The 19,313-nt window shown below is 42.0% G+C and overlaps 1 protein-coding gene across 1 annotated transcript in view; it reads left to right on the top strand.

Moving 5' to 3' along the window:
• Positions 1-19,313, top strand: part of FAM20A (FAM20A golgi associated secretory pathway pseudokinase) — a 56,312-nt gene that overhangs the window by 20,141 nt on the left and 16,858 nt on the right. The window contains exons 2-5 of the mRNA XM_081315827.1: positions 10,223-10,404; positions 12,803-12,853; positions 15,343-15,421; positions 16,586-16,678. Of these exons, the coding sequence (XP_081171953.1) occupies positions 10,223-10,404; positions 12,803-12,853; positions 15,343-15,421; positions 16,586-16,678 (405 nt within the window). The remainder of the gene's footprint in view (positions 1-10,222; positions 10,405-12,802; positions 12,854-15,342; positions 15,422-16,585; positions 16,679-19,313) is intronic.

The following is a 19,313-nucleotide window of genomic DNA, read 5'->3' as shown; positions in this document are numbered from 1 at the left end:
TAATAACTGTGAGAGGGACCTTGGAGTCCTAGTGGTCGATCATTTAAACATGAGCCAGCAGTGTGCAGCAACAGCCAAAAAAGCTAATACAATCCTTGGTTGTATTAACAGAGGCATAGAATCAACATATCATGAAGTATTTATAAATCCTTAGTAAGACCACATCTGGAATACTGCATCCAGTTTTGGTCACCACATTACAAAATAGATATTGAGACTTTGGAAAAAGTGCAAAGAGGAGAAACTAAGATGATTAAAGGCCTGGAGACAAAAACATATGAAGAACGATTGCAGGAAGGACTGGTGGTGACATGATAGCAGTATTCCAGTATTTGAGAGGCTGCCACAATGTCAATTTATTTTCCAAAGCACCAGAGGGCAGGACAAGGAACAATGGATGGAAACTAATCAAGGAGAGAAACAATCTGGAATTAAGGAAAAACTTCCTAACAGTGAGGACAATTAACCAGTGGAATAACGTCCCTTCAGAAGTTGTGGTGCTTCATCACTGGAGGCTTTTAAGAAGAGAGTGGACAGCCACTTGTCTGAAATGGTATAGGGCAGGGGTAGGCAACCTTGGCTCTTTTATGACTCGTGGACTTCAACTCCCAGAATTCCTGAGCCAGCATAGGGGAACTATGGCCCCTTCATGACTGGTGGACTTCAACTCCCAGAATTCCTGAGCCAGCATGGCTCAGCTTGGAAACTCCCTTTCTCCTCAGCATGGCTAGCTCAGGAATTCTGGGAGTTGAAGTCCACGAGTCATAAAAGAGCCAAGGTTGCCTACCCCTGGTATACGGTCTCCTGCTTTAGCAGAAAATTGGATTAGAAGACCTCCAATGCCTCTTCCAGTTCTATTCTGATTGATTGACCATGGTTTTGCTGCAACAATTCAAAGTGTGAAAAATAGTCTTAAGTCCTTTTTTTTTCACTGTAACTTTCAACAGTCACTAAACGAATGGTTATAAATCAAAGATTATATATACTCATTCCATCCTTCCTGGAGGAAAAAAAAAGCTTTTTCTTTGCGTTTCTCCTCTTTTCTCCCCTTCTTTCTCTTATCCATTGCAGTTGATTTATCCTTTGCAATTTTCTTTTTTTTTTTTGGAGGCTTTTTTGTTAGCTGCCAAATAAATAATCTGCCAAGATTATTTCTGTGCAGTCTGGGCAAGCCATTTGCCCTCGTGTGACTTAGCATTGCATTGTATTCTTTGGGTGTGAGACAGTATTGATTATTGTGCAGCTGCTTTGTAATGCAATATATGCCCTCCATAAACTGGGGTGCCATTCAGAGAAGTTTAACAATCTGCGTTAACATTAGACTTGTCTGGGTTTTAATGCCTAGCTGCAAATAAAGCAAGAACATGTTTTGGAAGACTGAATTCTTATACAGTAACGCCAAGATGCATACCGATTCATAAATTGTGTTGCCGACACTTTACAATCTCATAAACTGGAAGCAAAAGGCAGACAAACGGTCTTGAATCTCAAGGGACTAATAATTTAAATCACGGACACACAACTTAATTCAGGCTGCATTTACATGAGAATCTTCTTACCTGCATATCCCAAGTAGCAGGCGAAAATAAAAAGCGCAAAGAGAAAGGCCGATCAGAAATCTGAAAAGAAAAATAAAGCAATCAAATCCTCTAGCCCATTTTATATTCATGTCAAGAGCTGTGGCAAGCATCTGAAAACAGCTGAAGATCATTTCTGCAGTTGGCCTAGAAAGAGCTCAGCAATTTTATTTCAGGCCATGGCGGGTTTTGTAAATTTTGATAGCAGAAGTAAAATGGGCAAAGCTCAATCATAATAGCACTAGAAGTCTTTAAGGGAAAGAACTAGAAATTGCGCATATCTTGGAAAAAGCAAGGAATCGCTGCATACACATTTGGTTGGGATCCTGATTCCCAACTCCCAACAATTATTGGAGTTACACTTTTTGGTCTATTTTAACTATGATTTGTTAAGGAAACCATCGTGGCCTATTTCATTCACAGGGCCCCGCCTAAGATGAGCATTCACAACGCAAAGTGGCTGGATTTAGTCAACGTGCTATGCTAAAACCCAGTATTACATTTGCAATTTAGCATAATGTATGAACTCAGCTGCCAGATCAGAGATTGCGGAAGGATTTCATAAAGCAAGAACCAGGAGTTCAGGATATTAATTAATTAATTAATTAATTAATTAATTAAATGTATATTTAATTCACTCACTTTCAGTGTCTCTATGTCAAGTGTCCCCAACCCCCAGTCTGTGGACTGGTACCGGGACGCGGCATGCCAACAACTGGTCCACACAAACAAGCAAAGCCCCATCTTGATTCTAATGTGATTTATAAGTACAGCTGCTGTTGTGATTGATGCATATTTACTTCCATACAAACATCTAGAAATTATTTGGAAGTAAGACTTACTTACGATGAAAATCTTGGTCCGTGTTTACAAAGAAGTAAGTCTTCCGTTTTCTTCCATTGAAGCTACATCTAGGAAAATAAGCATAGCTTTGTAGCCTGCATCAATTAACAGCATTCAAATTAATTGAATTGGCCTGGGTGGTATCTGATTATTTGAGCATTGGCTTCATATAGCAACTCCAATACTATATTTTTCCATTTGTAAGTACTATGGCTTCCTCAGCACCAGGATGTCCGACTTTCACAACTTTAAGAATTATGAACTTCCATTCCCAGAATTCCCCAGCCAGCATTGCTAAGGTTGGACACCCCTGCTCAGCACAATTTACCTGAGCCTACCAGAAGCAAACCAAGTTTAGATGTGGTGGGGCATCACTTTCCTATACAAAGATATTGTCAGTTTTGTGAATAATACAAAATGGAAATGATGCCTTCTGGTTCCACCCACCCCCCGCGTTAGTTGGTGAAATGGGCAAACAGGGCTAAATCCATCAGTGTTCGTGTGGTACAGTAGGCATTCAAAGGTCAGGATCGTCTACCAAATTTTCTGCAAATTATTTTTGCAGAATTATACATTGTCTTATGTAATGTTCCACTATACATTTGGAGAGTGAATCAGGTCTGATAATTCTAGGAACAAGAATTATTTCACATTCCTGGGCCAATTCATAAAAACCAGGTTGCATCAGATTAAATTGGATGACTCATAGGTGGCATCTCTGCCGTCAGTACACATTTGCTATTCTTCTACATTTATCTTAAAAGGGACGCAGTGGCTCAGTGGGTTAGGACGCTGAGCTTGTCGATCAGAAGATCGGCAGTTTGGCAGGTCAAATCCCAAGTGCTGCGTAACAGAGTGAACGCCTGTTACTCGTCCCAGCTTCTGCCAACCTAGCAGTTTGAAAGCACATAAAAATGCAAGTAGAAAAATAGGGACCACTACGGTGGGAAGGTAACAGAGTTCCGTGCGCCTTTGGCGTCTAGTCATGTCAGCCACATGACCACGGAGACGTCCTCGGACAAACGCTGGCTCTTCAGCTTTGAAATGGAGATGAGCATCGGCCCCTAGAGTTAGCATGTGCGAGGGAACCTTTACCTTTACCTTTTACATTTATCTTGCAAAACAGCTTCCCTCCTATATCCAAGCACACTGCCATCTTCACTCCACTTTATGCCTCTGAAAATAATTGTTGCCTACAAAAGTTTGTACTACAATGATTGTGTTGTAGCCACAAGAGCCTTCGTTGGTCATCCTTAGGTTCAATCAAAGAAATTGGACTTAATTTAGTTATGACAAAGTTAAGTCTCACTGATTACTCTAGATTCCCTAGGACAGGGGTCCCAAACCCTCCTGGTCTGTGGACCAGTACCAGGCTGCGGCATGCCAGCAACCAGTCCACACCAACAAGCAAAGTCCCATCCATGGGATGCAGGCAGTACACAAAACCACACCCCCTCCAGTCCACAGAAAAACCTCTCTCCACGTAACCGGTCCCTGGTGCCCAAAAGGTTGGGGACCTCTGCCCTAGGAAAGCAAGTTCACCCAAATAACACCCAAATCATTTAGTGGTATTATTTAGGATCATTGTAAGGATCATATTATAAGGGATAAAAATGACTGCTGCAAGACCACTGATAGATTTGTTGTCATTTTCAGGAACAAAACATTTATAGATAATCCTCAACTTACAACCACATCGGGGACCAGAATTTCTGTTGCTAAGCAAGGCAGTTGTTAAGTGAGATGTGATTTTATGATGTTTTTGAAGCCATTGTTAAGTGAATTGTACAGTTCGCAAGTGCCCTAGAATAAGCAAATTATCTGCATTCTTATCAGTCAGCTTGATCAGACCCAGGTATGGGGCAGAGTTTATAAATTATAACTTTATCATAAGATTCAGGGAACGAGTGGGTTGCTACAAGATGGCTTAACAGCAAGAGGAAAAGGAGAACATAAATGTTTTCAAATTTAATTGCACAATTAAAGTGGCAGGAAAATGATACAGTAAGCTATTGCTCAATTGCTTAAACTCAATCATTTATGCTTCTTAGTTTTCCACTCCTAAGATTCTTATGCTTAATCAGACTTCTCATTTACCCCAAAATACAAGCATATATAGACAGCCTATGGTGGTGTTTCTGGAGAACTAGACTTACCTTTCTTTCTAGTTTGGGGGATTAGTCCCTACCTACTTGGCTTGCTAGATTCAGAAGACAACAAATGAGGTTCACATTAAAAAAATTGCAGGTATCCTTCAATTAATGGCAGCAGTAGGGACTGTCATTGCCATTGCTGAGCAACGTGATTGGAAAGCATGATGTCACATCTCCACATCAATTAGTTACAGCAATTCTGGCACTTCTGGTTGCTATTGTTATGTGAATCCCACACAGTTCCCCACAAGCAAAGTCAATGGGGAAGCAGGTAAAACCAAAGGGGACAAACACAGGTATACAATATCTTATAACTTGCAGCTCCTTTCTGGATCATTTTATTGCCATTAGCGGAATGTCTCTGAACACATTAAGACAAATCCATTGAAAATTGGACAAGCTTTACTTGGTTCAGAAGTAAAATGGATTCACTCAATCCAGCAGAATAGATACAGCAATGAGTCCTTTGGCAGAACAGAGAAGATCAGGCTTGAGAGCAATGTAGGCAGGATACACCTGAGTTACAAGTGCATGCTATGATCAATCCTTCCCCAGTTCTACCTGATCATTCTTCCGTGGAAAGGCAGAGTCAGCCTCCTGAGTGCTGTAGCAGTTGAGCCACAAAGAGAGTTGAAAGCCCACATCAGGAGACATTAATCCTTGATTTCCCCCTTCTGAATGTGGCCCCTGCCTCATTGGGGAGAGAGATTTATATGCTATGTCTGCAGACCACTACCATTGTCTCAGCTCCAACCCACAATGGAGGCTGCTTCAGGTTTGCTTCAGCTATTCCAGTTTTCATGTTGTTCCAGAACTGCTTCTCCCAAATGTGGACATGATCTAGCATGCTTCACTGACATTGTGATGGATGATGCAGTCGGCCTGGGTTTTGCCTCGTTCCTACTGGCCACCAGAAGCTAGCCACACCTTTGCTGGGCCACTATGGTTTGGCAGAAGCATCCATCCAAGAATGCCCGGGTGGTGTTATCCATAGCTGTTGTTACATCTTATGTTCCTGATAATAGCTGGGTTTTTTCAATGCTAGTTTATCAACAAACTCGCTTTTGAGTGCTTTTCTGCTATACATGGAGGGTCAATTTAAACCAAGAAAAAAGAGCCACGTTCTTCCACGCCATGTGCCTGGTTCTGCCACCAACGAATGCATTGCAGATAATTCTCGACTGACAACCATTCATTAAGTGACTGTTCAAAGTCATGACGCTGCAAAATATGATCATTTTTCACACTTACGATCATTGCAGCTTCCCCACAGTCATGTGACGAAGATTCGGACATTTGGCAACGGGCAAGTATTTATGACGCTTGCTGTCTCCCAGGGTCATGTGATCACCTTTTATGACCTTCCGACAAGCAAAGTCAAAGGGGTTGTAAAGATTCACTTTGCAACCTTGTTACTAACAACAATCACAATGATTCACTTAACAGCTGTGGCAAGAAAGGGCATAAAATGACAAAACTCACTCAACAACTGTCTTGCTTAGCAATGAAAATTTTGGGCCCAGTTGTGATCGTAAGTTGAGGACTACCCTTTCAGATGTTTCTGCTGATAAGGGCTTGAGGGGTCATATTTTCCTCTGTTTTTATTACTTTGGGGGGGGGGGAAGTGTGGTGTTTTGCTTACTTCACACAATTTGCATAGTTCACACCCTTCTTTTCAGAACTGCTCGCCATGAATACCCCTGCCCAAATTGCCATTCTTCATAGTAGTGCAGTGGTTCCCAACCTTTTCTATACCCCACATCCCTAGAATGCTTCTGATATATTCTCGCACCCCTTACAAAAGTTCAAAATAACAGCAATGAATTATGCATATGCACTATAATTTTGAAAACCCAAGTTTTCGCACCCCCTGAAATATCATCTCGCACCCCCAGGGGGTGCAAGCACCCCTGGTTGGGAACCCCTGTAGTCCTGGATCAGGATGGATTCTGTACTCCATGCTCTTTCTCCAAACCTGTTCCATCTGATTACAGCAAATAAGAGACATATTGGCTGAAGCAGGAGACAGTGACATCCCCTTCACACACACACACACACACAATGCTCCACTCATTCCTTCCTCCATGCCTGTGATCTGTCATCTGGGATACTTCTGAACATGGGTCTCCTTTGAAAAAGAGCACTAAATCGATGTCCAAGAATTGCCCTGATGACAACCATGGATGGGAAGGGAGCAGGATAACACGCACGAGAATTTTGTACCTGCTGTTATGTTTCGGGTTCGAACAAGCAGGAAAGATGCCAGGCAGATGAGTACAGAAGAATAGTTGCTTTATTCATAACTTTAACTGTACTGAGGGTTAGGGGTATCCATGCAGTCTTTATATAGTTTCCCATAGTCTGAACAACCAATCAGACTGAACCCATCATTCCCGCCAAGTTGACTGCAGCCTGGACTGGAAAGTCCCATCTGTGTTGCTGGAGAACCGTTAGCTTTTCAGCGTACACATGATAAGGTCTTCCCAAAAGCTCAATACATAACACCTGCAGCCTCTTGGGGGGAGTGGGGGAGTCAGGGAACCTGTGAGTTGCTTGCAGATGCTTGCAAGCATCTGTCTACACTTCTCCATCCCCATCCTCGTCTCACTGCCCATTCAAGAGAATGATTGGCAGGTAATGGTTGGTGGGAGGACAAACAAAGTCAGAATAACCCATTAACTTTCCTTCATTTGTCCCAGATTAAAACTATAACACCACAGTGGGTGTAGTAGGACAGTTTGGATAACACAACAGCAAATTCTATGCTCAGGGACAGAAAAAAATAGAAACAAATCAGGAAAAGGGAGTTTTTGGAGAAGGCCCAGTTATGTGGGCTACCCTAACTACTTGTCGCTCTTCCAGGAGCCCTCTGTTAATTTCCTTTATGTGTTTGCATGACAGAGCTCACAAGGGAAGGTTACACCCCAAGCTGTTAGGAGCTAAAATTACTCCTCTCTAACCCAAGCACAAGGGCTGGGCTGCTGTATCTAGGCTGCAAGAATTCTGGGTGACCACTAGATGGCACCACAGAGTAAGGGTTTGCTGCTGTGGACCTACAATGCTAAGGCTATTTCATGCAAATATGGCCTTCATAATTGTCACTGACACTGTTGACACGCTGTACTGGATTTATATTTCTCTGAGAGGTTGGCGGATTATTATGGTTTGGTTAAAGCTCAGTGCCCTGTTATTTTTTAGACGTTTTTGAAACCATGAATGTTCTGAGCTATAGGCCATTCTCCACCTTTGTTCTTGGAGTACTTAGTGTAGGAAACAATTTCAGATTTTTTTCAAATGTAATTGTACCCAGCATTTGTTTGTCTAGTACCTGCTGGCTCCCTTTAGCCTGTATTCATTTTATGACCTAGACAGGGATCCAGGTAAAGATACAGAATGCAAATCTGCTGCCTACAAGAATCGGAACTGCATTAAGGGATGGCTGGGTAACCATCCAGAGGGGGCTATTTCTCTTGAACTTGCTTACCTGAATCATAAAGCAGATTTGCACTGCAGGTTCCCAGCTTCTAAGAAGAACCTGGGCTGCCAACTCTTAGCATCCATTTCCAAAATGTCCAGCAAACTGAAAGAAAAAGAAAAAGGCAGAGAGATCTTGTGTTAATGGACTCCAGTCTAATGCAGGAGGATTCCGATTTAAAGGAGCCCTAGTCAAGGTGCAAGATGCAAGACAGTATATTATGTCATTGTTTAGTTTGCTTGGCAAGTTTTTAACCCCATGTTAATCTCTCAGTTCACTTGGTGAGATGGGCAGCCATCTAAATCGAATTAATTAATTAATTAATTAATTAATTAATTAATTAATTAATAACTCTAATTTGTTGGAGGTTCGATGCAAATCAGTAGCCAGGAGTGGAGCCAAAATGAAATATTTATTTTATTTTTTATTTTAATTCCATTTATATCCCACCCTTCTCCGAAGACTCAGGGCGGCTTACAAGCTTAGCAGTAGCCTTCATTCTATGTATATGCCTGCTTATTAGGGCTTTCACACACACACCAAGTGGCATTATTACGTCAGCTTAATTGCCCCCAACAATCTGGGTCCTCATTTTACCTACCTCGGAAGGATGGAAGGCTGAGTCAACCTTGAGCCTGGTGGGATGTGAACCTGCAATAATTGCAGGCAGCTGGTGTTACCTAAGGAGGCATTAGCCCACTGCTCCACCAAGGCTTTGAGTAGAGGCTCCAATTCTCTGTAGATGTCATGTTTCTATAGCTGCAGTTGCCTTTTTCTTTCTGACGCCTTCTTTTTCTCTGTCATTTTATCTCTCCATCAGTGTTTTTTTTTAAAAAATAGGACCACAAGCTCTCCATCAGGTTTTTTAAAAAAAAAAATTAGGTGTATACACGGCTACTGGGGATGTAGCAGTGATGTCACTGCAAGGTTATCAACTATAATTGTGCCAGGTGGTTTTTGAGGCAATTAGGTTCCATTCATTTGGAAAGCATTTTAAACAATAATCTTTTAAACTAAAATAATAATACTCTCGGTGGCCCTAAGCTCACACATTCACAAAACCACACAGGCGCTGGTAGTTCTCGACTGACAGCCACAACTGAACCCAAAATTTCCATTGCTAAGCAAGGCAGTTGTTAAGTGATTTTTGCCCCATTTATGACCTTTTTGCCACAGTTTTTAAGTGAATCACTGCAATTGGTAAGTGAATCTTGAGGTCATTAAAGGAACCTGACTTTTCCCATTGACTTTGCTTGTTGGAAGCTGACTGGGAAGGTTACAAATGACCCTGGGATAGTGCAACCATCATAAATATACGCCAGTTGCCAAGCACCCGAATTTTGATCATGTGATCACAGGGATCCTGCAGTGGTCGTAAGTGAGAAAACTGGTCACATGTCACTTTTTCAATGCCATTGTAACTTCAAGCAGTCACTAAATGAATGATGGTAAGTAAAATTGCGAGCATAGTGGAAAGCAGAAACAGCAATGGTGTCTGTAAACTGAGTTTTAGGAAATCTAACTGGCATTGTCTGCTGTTGCTAAAAGGATCAGATGTGCTGCCAGCAGTTGGGAGAAGGAAATGAGGAAGAGAGATAGTAGCCCGACCAATTGTTCACTTGGGCCAGCATGGTTTGTTGCAAGGACGGCAACGTCCAGCCTATTAATTCTCTAGGTTGAAGCTTGGATCTCTTTGGACAAATTATCTACAGGTAGTGCTTGATTTACAACCATTCATTTCGTGACTATTCAAAGTTACGCCGATACTGGAAAAAATGACTTATGACCTCTTACAACCATCGCAGATTCCCCATGGACACATGATCAAAATTTGGACACCTGGCAACTGGCATGTATTTAATATACCAGTTGCAGTGTCCCAGGATCATGTGATCACCTTTTGGGACCTTCTGACAGGCAAAGTCAATGGGGAAGCCAGATCCACTTAGCAACCAGGTTATTAACTTAACAGCTGCAGTGATTTACTTGACAACTGAGGGAAGAAAGGTCATAAAATGGGACAAAACTCACTTAACAACAGTCTCGTTTACCAAAGGAAATTTTGGGCTCAGTTGAGATCATAATTTGAGGATTACCTATATTAGCAAGAATTCCTTCAAGGCATTTTTTTAAATATTTGAATAAACCCAGGTTCTCTGTTCCATGTATTTCAGAAGACACCAGGTTTACAGAGAAGAACGCAACCTAACCGTGGGTTCAGTGGTTCAGTTCCGACACCAGGCAAGCTGGCTCCAGTTCCACCTGGGGATCAATCGTGATGCCTTGTATCCACGGGCCAGCCCTATGGTTGATCAACTCCTTAGGGACACACAGAGGTTTAATACTATCAGTGCTGGTAAGTACTGCTTTGGATCTTTCTTGCTAAGCTTGTAAGCCGCCCTGAGTCTTCGGAGAAGGGCGGGATATAAATGGAATTAAAATAAATAAAAAGGAAGGCTGGAATAACAGAAACAACAGAATAACCAAATTGGAAGGGACTTTGGAGGTCTTCTAGTCTAACCCCCTACTCAAGCAGGGAGGACCTATATACCATTCCAGACAAATGGGTGTCCAGTCTCTTCTTAAAAGCTTCCAGTGACGGAGCACACACAACGTCGGAAGACAAGCTGTTCCACTGGTCAATCGTTTTTGCTGTTAGGAAATTTCTAAATTTCACTGTTAGGAAGTTTGTTAGGAAATGTTAGGGTACCAGATCTGGGATGCAAAATTAATCCAGATGACCACTAGGATGCATGAAGAGTTAGAATCTGTAGAATTCAGCCACATACAGTTCATATTCTTGTGCTTCATGCCCTGATCACAGGTAGGGCTGCAAATCAATTAAGAATGGTTAATTGCTTGGTATCCCAATTTGCCTCTCAGGGTTGCATAGGGTCAGAAGATTTCAGATGTTTTAATTGCACGTAAATATGGTTAAATAAACTTAATTGTTGTCCTGATCCCATCTACAGGGCGGGGCAAGGGAGGCAAGTGATGGCACATCTGTCATGACACAATCCCACAAGTGATGTACTGTGCACTGTTGGTTTCATGATATCACTGACATGAGTTTATGAATTGAAAATTATTTGTATGATGATGTCATTGGGTAAATCGGATCATTGTGGCTTCTCCCAGATTTCTGTGCCCCTCCCTGCTCTTTGGAGAACGACACCCAAGATAACATTTGAGTGAGGGGCCTTCAGTCTGAAGAAAAGCAGCGTATTCCAACCTATTTTGAAGAAGGCTGGCTAAATTATTACAGTGGCAATGTCTGTTCTTGTAAAAGAGCAAACACTTCAGTAGTGGGGTTCCTCTGATTTTAATTTCTTTTCAAAAAGCATCAGGCAGCATTAAACACAAAAGGAAACACATAATCAGAAGGAACTGTGTAAGGGAATCTGTTGGAAAGGAAATTGAGAGTGCAGTCAGAAAAAGCGGGAAGAAAGAGAATTTTCTGGAAGGGAAAATTCTACCCCAACTGCTTTGCATACCCTTTCCCAATGTAGTACAGGGTGTCCACAGCTTACAGCTATTCATTCTGCAACGGTTCAAAGTTATAATGGTGCAGAAAAAAAATGTGACTTACAACCAGTCCTCACACTTAAGACCACTGCAGAATCTCCACAGTCACATGGTCAAAATTCGGGTGCTTGGCAACTGGCACATATTTGCAATGGCTGCAGCATCCCAAGGTTATGTAATCGCCATGTGTGACCTTCCCAGCCAACTTCCAACAAAGTAAAGAAAATGGGGGAAGCCAGATTTGTTTAATAACCACATGATATACTTAACAACTGCAGTGATTCCCTTAATAACCATGACAAAACGGCTGTAAAATTGGGCACAACTCACTTGATAACTGTCTTGCTTAGCAACAGGAATTCTGGTCCCATTTGTAGTCATAATTTGAGGACTACCTGCATCTGTGTGGGGCAGTGGTAGAAATTATTGGATACAGTAGAACCCTCTCCGCTGGTTTTTACTTGCAGTGAAACCCGAATGAATCCCACAGAAAATGTATTTGGGGAATTTGAGAAAAGCCACAATGATGTGGTGGTCCTGATGGCATCATCATACAAATAATCATACAAATAATTTGTAATTCATAAATTCATTCATTCATTTATTCATTCATTCATTCATATCTAAAAAGGTAAAGGTTTCCCCGCACATGCGTGCTAGTTGTTTCCGACTCTAGGGGACGGTGCTCATCTCCGTTTCAAAGCCGAAGAGCCAGCGCTTGTCCGAGGACGTCTCCGTGGTCATGTGGCCGGCATGAGTAGACGCCAAAGGCGCACGGAACGCTGTTATATCTATTGTATATTATATTCATATCTATCCTGCCTTTATTATTTTCACAAATAACTCAAGGCAGTAAATATATCCAACACACCTTCCTCCTATTTTCCCCACCACAAGAACCCTGTGAGGTGAGTTGGGCTGAAAAAGCAGGACTGGCCCAGAGTCACCCAGCCAGCTTTCGTGCCTAAAGCGGAACTAGAACTCCCAGCCTCCCGCTTTCTAGCCTGGTGCCTTAACCACTAGCTCAAACTAGTTCTCATAAATTCATATTGGTGATACCATGATTTAATTTTGCTAGCTAGTCCTGTTGGTTCCCCTTTGCTGATTCCTCCTTCCCACCTGCACAGAAGCTCGCAATCCTGCTGTTAGCAGGACATTCACCTGCCTTCTACTTTCTGTCTCCCTCCCTTGTAAGAAAACTTCCCAAGGTTTTTTTTTTTTCATTCCAGATTACAGCCAGGATGAGAAGGCCTTGCTCGGGGCCTGCGACTGCTCCGAAAGTAGGTGAACTGCTATTCTATCTGCTACCGCTTTTGACCAATGTGTCAGAGGAGTCAATGGAGTTCAGTTTATGAGACGTATGAGCCAAGTCCTTAGTGCTACCCTTGGGCTTTATTTAGGGCTCTGTTTCACCCAGCCCTGAATGTTTAAAGGCAACTCTAGCGCTGTGGTGTAATTTCCCTTTGGAGTTGCCCGGCTATTAAAAGGCTTGCTGTGCATTTGTTGAACCGCTATCAGTATCTCTTCCTGACCTTGAACCGGATCCAAAGGGGCACCGGGATTGGAGAGAAATCTACTGGGAGGAAGGAAGGACATTCCTTCGTCCCTGATCCCCTCCTCGAGGAGATACAAGCCTCCTCTTCCTGCTCTCAGATTTCCCTCCCCTCTGAAGCAGTCTGTCAAGAAGTGCAAAGATGACAGGCAGAAAGAGAGATTAAGAAAACGGCTTTGTCTCCTGCGTGTTTCCGGCAGAAATGTTACGCCTGCTATATTGACCCAGCTCACTTTGAACCCTGCATTTTCCAGCTGGATCAATGAAGGTGAATCCCAGATTCCTTTTGCCTGTACCTGGTACAGGTAGCTCTCGTCTTACAATCATTCATTTAGTGACCGTTCAAAATTACATTGGCACTGGAAAAAATTGACCTATGATCATTTTTTCACACTTATGACCGTTGCAGCATCCCTGTGTTCATGTGATCAAAATTTGGACAACCGGCTCATATTTATGACGGTTGCAGTGTCCCGGGGTCATGTGATCCCCTTTTGCAACCTTCTGTCAAGCAAAGTCGATGGGAAAGGCACTTAACAACCACGTTACTAACTTAACAACTGCAGTGATTCATTTAACAACTGTGGCAAGAAAGGTCGAAAAATGGGACAAAAGTCAATAAATGTCTTGCTCAGCAACTTACATTTTGGACTCTGTTGTGGTCCTATGTCAAGGACTGTTGTGGTCCTGTGTCAAGGAATACCTGTACATGGGTATAAATCAATAATTTCTATTGGACTAAAAGCACCCCACAGCTTTTAGGTGTTTAAATGCAAGATTTTTCTATCAATAGAAGCACATCCAGGCAAGAAACCTCTTCAAAAAAGGAGTTAGATCATAAAAACGAAAGTAATAGCTCTCTCAGGTCGAGGTCAAATCCTGGGAATCCCCATGAATCCCCCTTGGCAATAGTGTGGAAATGGTACTCAGGGCCTCCTTCCAGATTGTTTTTGACTAGCCAGCAGCTTTCCTACTGATTTCCAGACAAGGTCTGACTCTGCTTAGCTCTTTTTTCTTTTCTTTTTTAAAGATCGGCCAGCATTAAAAAAAGAGGGATTTGCAAGATAAAATATACCACACAGATGCACAACCCGCTCTTCCCATTCTCTTCCCATTCTTCTTTGAGGTAGCTTTGATAGATGAACTCTCCAGTCTAGGATCACCAGTTCAAATGGGAAATTTGGAGGTCTGGCCAAGGAGTGTTATTGTGGTCTTGTTCTTCCTCCAAGAGGTCTAGGAGGATAATCATGTGAGGCAGATTTGACAAATCGCCGTATGTCCAGGGTCATCCAAAGAGTTAGTGAATATGGATTTGGGCTCGGCCCCCTTGGTCTTCATCCAATCCTCTACCCCTACCAATTCTCCACATCTCCACAAATCTCTCAGTTTTACTCTAGATATCAAACAGAAGGGAAGAAGAATTATTTACCTCCTTCCCTTCATTTCCCAGAGCTATACAGGTAGTCCTCAAGTTACAACACTTCATTTAGTGACCATTCAAAGTTACAATGGCACTCGAAAAAGTGACTTATGAGCGTATTTCACTCTTACAACCATTTTAGCATCCCCATGGTCATGTGATCAAAATTTGAATGCTTATCAACTGGCATGTATTTATGAGGACTGCAGTGTCCCGGGGTCATGTGAACCCCTTTTGCAACCTTCTGACGAGCAAAACCAATGGGGGAAGCCAGATTCACTTAACAACCATGTAACTAACTTAACAACTGCAGTGATTCACTTGACAACTGTGGCAAGAAAAGTTGTAAAAGGGGGAAAACTCACTTAGCAACTGTCTCACTTAATAACAGAAAATTTGAGCTCAGTAGTGGCCATAGGCCAAGGAGTACCTGTAAACAAAGCAGAAAAAGTATAACTTAGTACAGATTAGTAAATAAAAATGAAGAAATATTATATTGGAAATTTTCAGGGAATTCTCAGAGTTGTAGGTTGAACATATTTTGAGACAGGTGCTCCTTATTAAATTAGACCTTCACTATTTTAAGTTCAATGTAGCTTATTACTGAACATAGTAAATGGCTTCCGACATATAGAAGCAAACTAGATACTGATCTTCATATACCACATCCCTTAAGGTGTTAGAAGCTCATTTCAATTCTTTCTTAAGACAGATATTGTGTTTTCTGTCAAATTACTAAGCAAAAGCTTTGGGTTTTGGCATTCGAACAAGGAGCTGAATCTCTCTTTGTTTCTCAGTTGTAAAGCCCAGCGGGGTGCACCTGAAACTTGTTTTGCGGTTCCAAGACTTCGGGAAAGCCATGTTCAAACCAATGAGGTAAGCTTGCTTCACTTGAAAATGGCCAGAATCCTTTTCACTAAAACATTTTTAGCAAAGCTATAGATGTTGTTATGCAGATAAGGAGGAGAAGGAGCAGGCATTTGAATTATGTCCTTTTTGTGGTGGCAGGTAGTGTGATAATTTTTTTTAAAAAATACCCAAAGTCTACTTTAGTATTTCTCATCTTTCCCCACCTCTGCATGTCCATAAATTGTGCTGATTTTCAGCAATTCTATGGAAAGAAGAGGGATTGGAAGCTGCATCCTATACAGTCACACTTGATTCCTCCCAACCTCAGGGAAAAGCTAATGTTGTGCAAAGATTTTGAAGGGAATTCAAAATGAGTATGCAAGAAGATACGTAGAAGTTGCTGGCCGACTAACTGCCAACTAGGTGTGACCATTTACATCCTTTAAAAATTATAGAAAGAAAGAATGAAGAGCAGATGAGGGATGAGGCAGTTCAGAGCAGTACAACTTACCAAAAGAGGGTTATGCTGACTGTTTGCTCTGTTGTCCTGACTCTAGCTGGGAGCTGATCCAGTGGTGGGATTCAAATATGTGAACAACCGGTTCTCTGTGTGGATGCTGCTTCTGGAAGTCCATTCTGGGCCTGGACAACAAAAAAAATAGCTACCGGTTCTGCCGAAGTGCTGCGAACTGGCTAAATCCCACCACTGAGCTGATCCCTTTTGACCTGAATAGCAACTTTCCTCCTCAACTAGACAAATGGGCCAATCTGGGAAGGCAACAGAAGAAACATAGCATAAGAGTGGGCAACTATGGCAACTTTACAACCTGTGGACTTCAACTCCCAGATCTGACAGGTCGTCAAGTTGCCATAGTTGCTGAACCCCTGTCATAGTTGGACCCCAATTCCATACCATGGCTATTTAGTCTTCTCAATTATTATTATTACGCATATTAGTGGTGCTGGTTAGTTTAAGCATAAGACCAGGTCTAGAAGAACACGAGGGAACCAAGAAGATCTGAGCCGCTGAAAAGCAGAAAGAGAAGAAGGGAATCCTTCTTTCTTTCTAGCTACTGTCAGATATTTTTTTTAGACACAAAGATGTCTAAAAAAGATGTCTAAAAATATCAGAAAGATATTTTGTTTTACACGCAATCTCTTTCCTGTTAATTACCTGGACATTTTCTTCAGACAGAACCGAGACGAGGAGACTCCAGAAGATTTTTTTTACTTTGTTGACTTTCAGAGACACAATGCAGAGATCGCTGCCTTCCACCTAGACAGGTAATTCCCAAGTGATAATTACCTCCTGAGTTATTTGTCTAGAAAAGAGCTTGACTGCAGCTTCAGAGGGGCGAGGCAAAAGGCACAGGAGACAAAACAGTGTGAGCAATGAGGGTAGGTATCAGCCTTTACTCATAGGCCACAAATTTTAAAGCTATTTGTGTCATGGAATGAATGTTCTGCTCTTCCCTTTTGGCCATTAAAAAGTTTAAGTCTCATCAGCATAAGTATTGATAGGGGGGGAAATCACATTATTGGGCAGAACTATCATTCGGGACAGAAATTGTGTTCTGTATACAGTCCTTGACTCACAACCATAACTGAGCCCAGAATTATGGCCATAAGTCATGCTGGTTATTCTGTGGGTCTCCATGTGACTCTGCCTGATTTTACAAGCTTCTTGCTGCTGTCGTTAAATGAACACAGCATCTGTAAAGCGAACACATACATTTGTTAAGCGAATCCATTGTCCTCAGTGGGCAGTTTTTGCAGAAATTGGAAGTGAACACCAGTTTCCAACAAAAAAAAATGTTGCAAATTATGGTCACATGACTGCAGGATGCTGCAAACAGCCATAAATACAGTCTGGTTATTGAATGCCGAAAATGTGATCATGTGACCCCAGGAGGGGAACAGCCAGGGCCATTGGAACTTTGAATAAGAGTCATAAGTAGCTTTGGGGAGGTCCACCGTAACTTCAAATAGTGGCTAAGCAGCTGGTCATAAGTCGAGAACTACCTGGAAAGGATTCCCAGGTGTAATTTCCTCTCATTCCAGATAGGACTTCTCTAAAACCTTCAAGAACCAATGCTGATTAGTCTAGATCGGGGTGACAAATCTGTGGCCCTCCAAGTTGCTATACTTCCCAACACCCCTCATCTTTAGCCAAGCTTCTGGGGCTGCTGGGAGTCATAGTTCAGCCACATTGGGGATCTGCTGACTCCTACTGCTGATATAACTACATTCTCCTAGTGAATGATGATGTCTTCCCTGGACAAAGGAGTGAAAAAACAAGCAGGGTGTATAGTAGTTTCCTCATCATTTTGTGCTCACCATGATTTGATGATTGATTTGTGCTCTCTGGCCATCTTTAGGTTCACAAAAAAACCTGTGGGATGAGGAAAATTGTGGTGGCCTATGGTCTAAGCATGGGGCTGTGATAGAAAGGAAAATGCAATTTCCCGTTGGTTTTAGACTATACCTCTTTCTTCTAAAGCACTGTGCAAACTTGTCAGATAAGTTTCCATAGACATTTGTTTTATCTTTATTTTTACTGATTTTATTCTAACTTCTTCAATTGTTGTGAACTGCCCATAGTCACTCAGCATGCAAGTTTAATAGGTAATTATTTAACAAATTACTATTAGTTATTTGAAAGGTCATTTCTTACTTCAGATCATTCTAAGTTTCTAGAACATAATAGGTTTGTAGTTCACATATTACAAATGAAATGTAACCAAGAAGAGGGAAAACACAAGTTATGATAGGCAAGAAAATGGTAAGTGAACACCTGTCCAGCCTAGACGAGTTCAAATCACCAGGACCAGATTGATTACACCCCAAGGTTCTCAAGGAACTGGCAGATGTGATCTCAGAACCACTGAACTATATTTTTCAAAGATCCTGGAGCACTGGGGAACTACCAGAGGACTGGAAAAGAGCTGATGTAGTTCCCATCTTCAAAAAAGGAAACAAAATAGATCCAGGAAACTACAGACCTCAATACCTGGGAAGATTCTGGAAAGGTAACCAAGCAACGAATCAGCGAACACCTAGAGACAAACAAAGTCATTACTAAAAGACAACATGGGATTGTCAAAAACAGATCATGCCAGACAAATCTTATTGCATTCTTTGACCAAGTGACAAAATTAGTGGACCAGAGGAATGCTGTGGATATAATTTACTTGGACTTCAGTAAGGCATTTGATAAAGTAGATCACAAACTACTACTTGATAAGATAGAAAAATGTGGGTTAGACAGCATCACCACCAGATGGATTCGTAGCTGGCTGACAGGCCGTACTCAGCATGTGGTCCTCAATGGAACTGCATCTACATGGAGGGAAGTGTGTAGTGGGGTGCCCCAGGGCTCTGTTCTGGGCCCAGTGCTCTTCAACATCTTCATCAATGATTTGGACGAGGGGATAGATGGGGAACTCATCAAATTTGCAGATGACACCAAGCTGGCAGGAATAACCAACACTCCAGAAGATAGGCATTAGATACAGGAGGATCTGGACAGACTTGAACACTGGGTGCTATCTAACAAAATGAAATTCAATGGTGAAAAAAGTAAGGTTCTACATTTAGGCAAGAAAAACCAAATGTACAGGTATAGTATAGGTGGTACCTTGCTCAATAGTAGTAACTGTGAAAGGGATCTTGGAGTCCTAGTGGACAATCACTTAAATATGAGCCAGCAGTGTGCTGCAGCTGCCAAAAAAGCCAACACAGTGCTAGGCTGCATTAACAGAGGGATAGAATCAAGATCATGTGAAGTATCAATACCACTTTACAATGCCTTGGTAAGGCCACACCTGGAATACTGCATCCAGTTTTGGTCACCACGATGTAAAAAGATGTTCAAGCTCTGGAAAGAGTACAGAGAAGAGCAACAAAGATGATTGGGGGA

This window comes from Vipera berus, assembly GCF_964194415.1.
Source record: "Vipera berus genome assembly, chromosome: 2".
Taxonomy (NCBI): domain Eukaryota; kingdom Metazoa; phylum Chordata; class Lepidosauria; order Squamata; family Viperidae; genus Vipera; species Vipera berus.
This window is presented reverse-complemented; position numbering and strand designations above follow the sequence as displayed.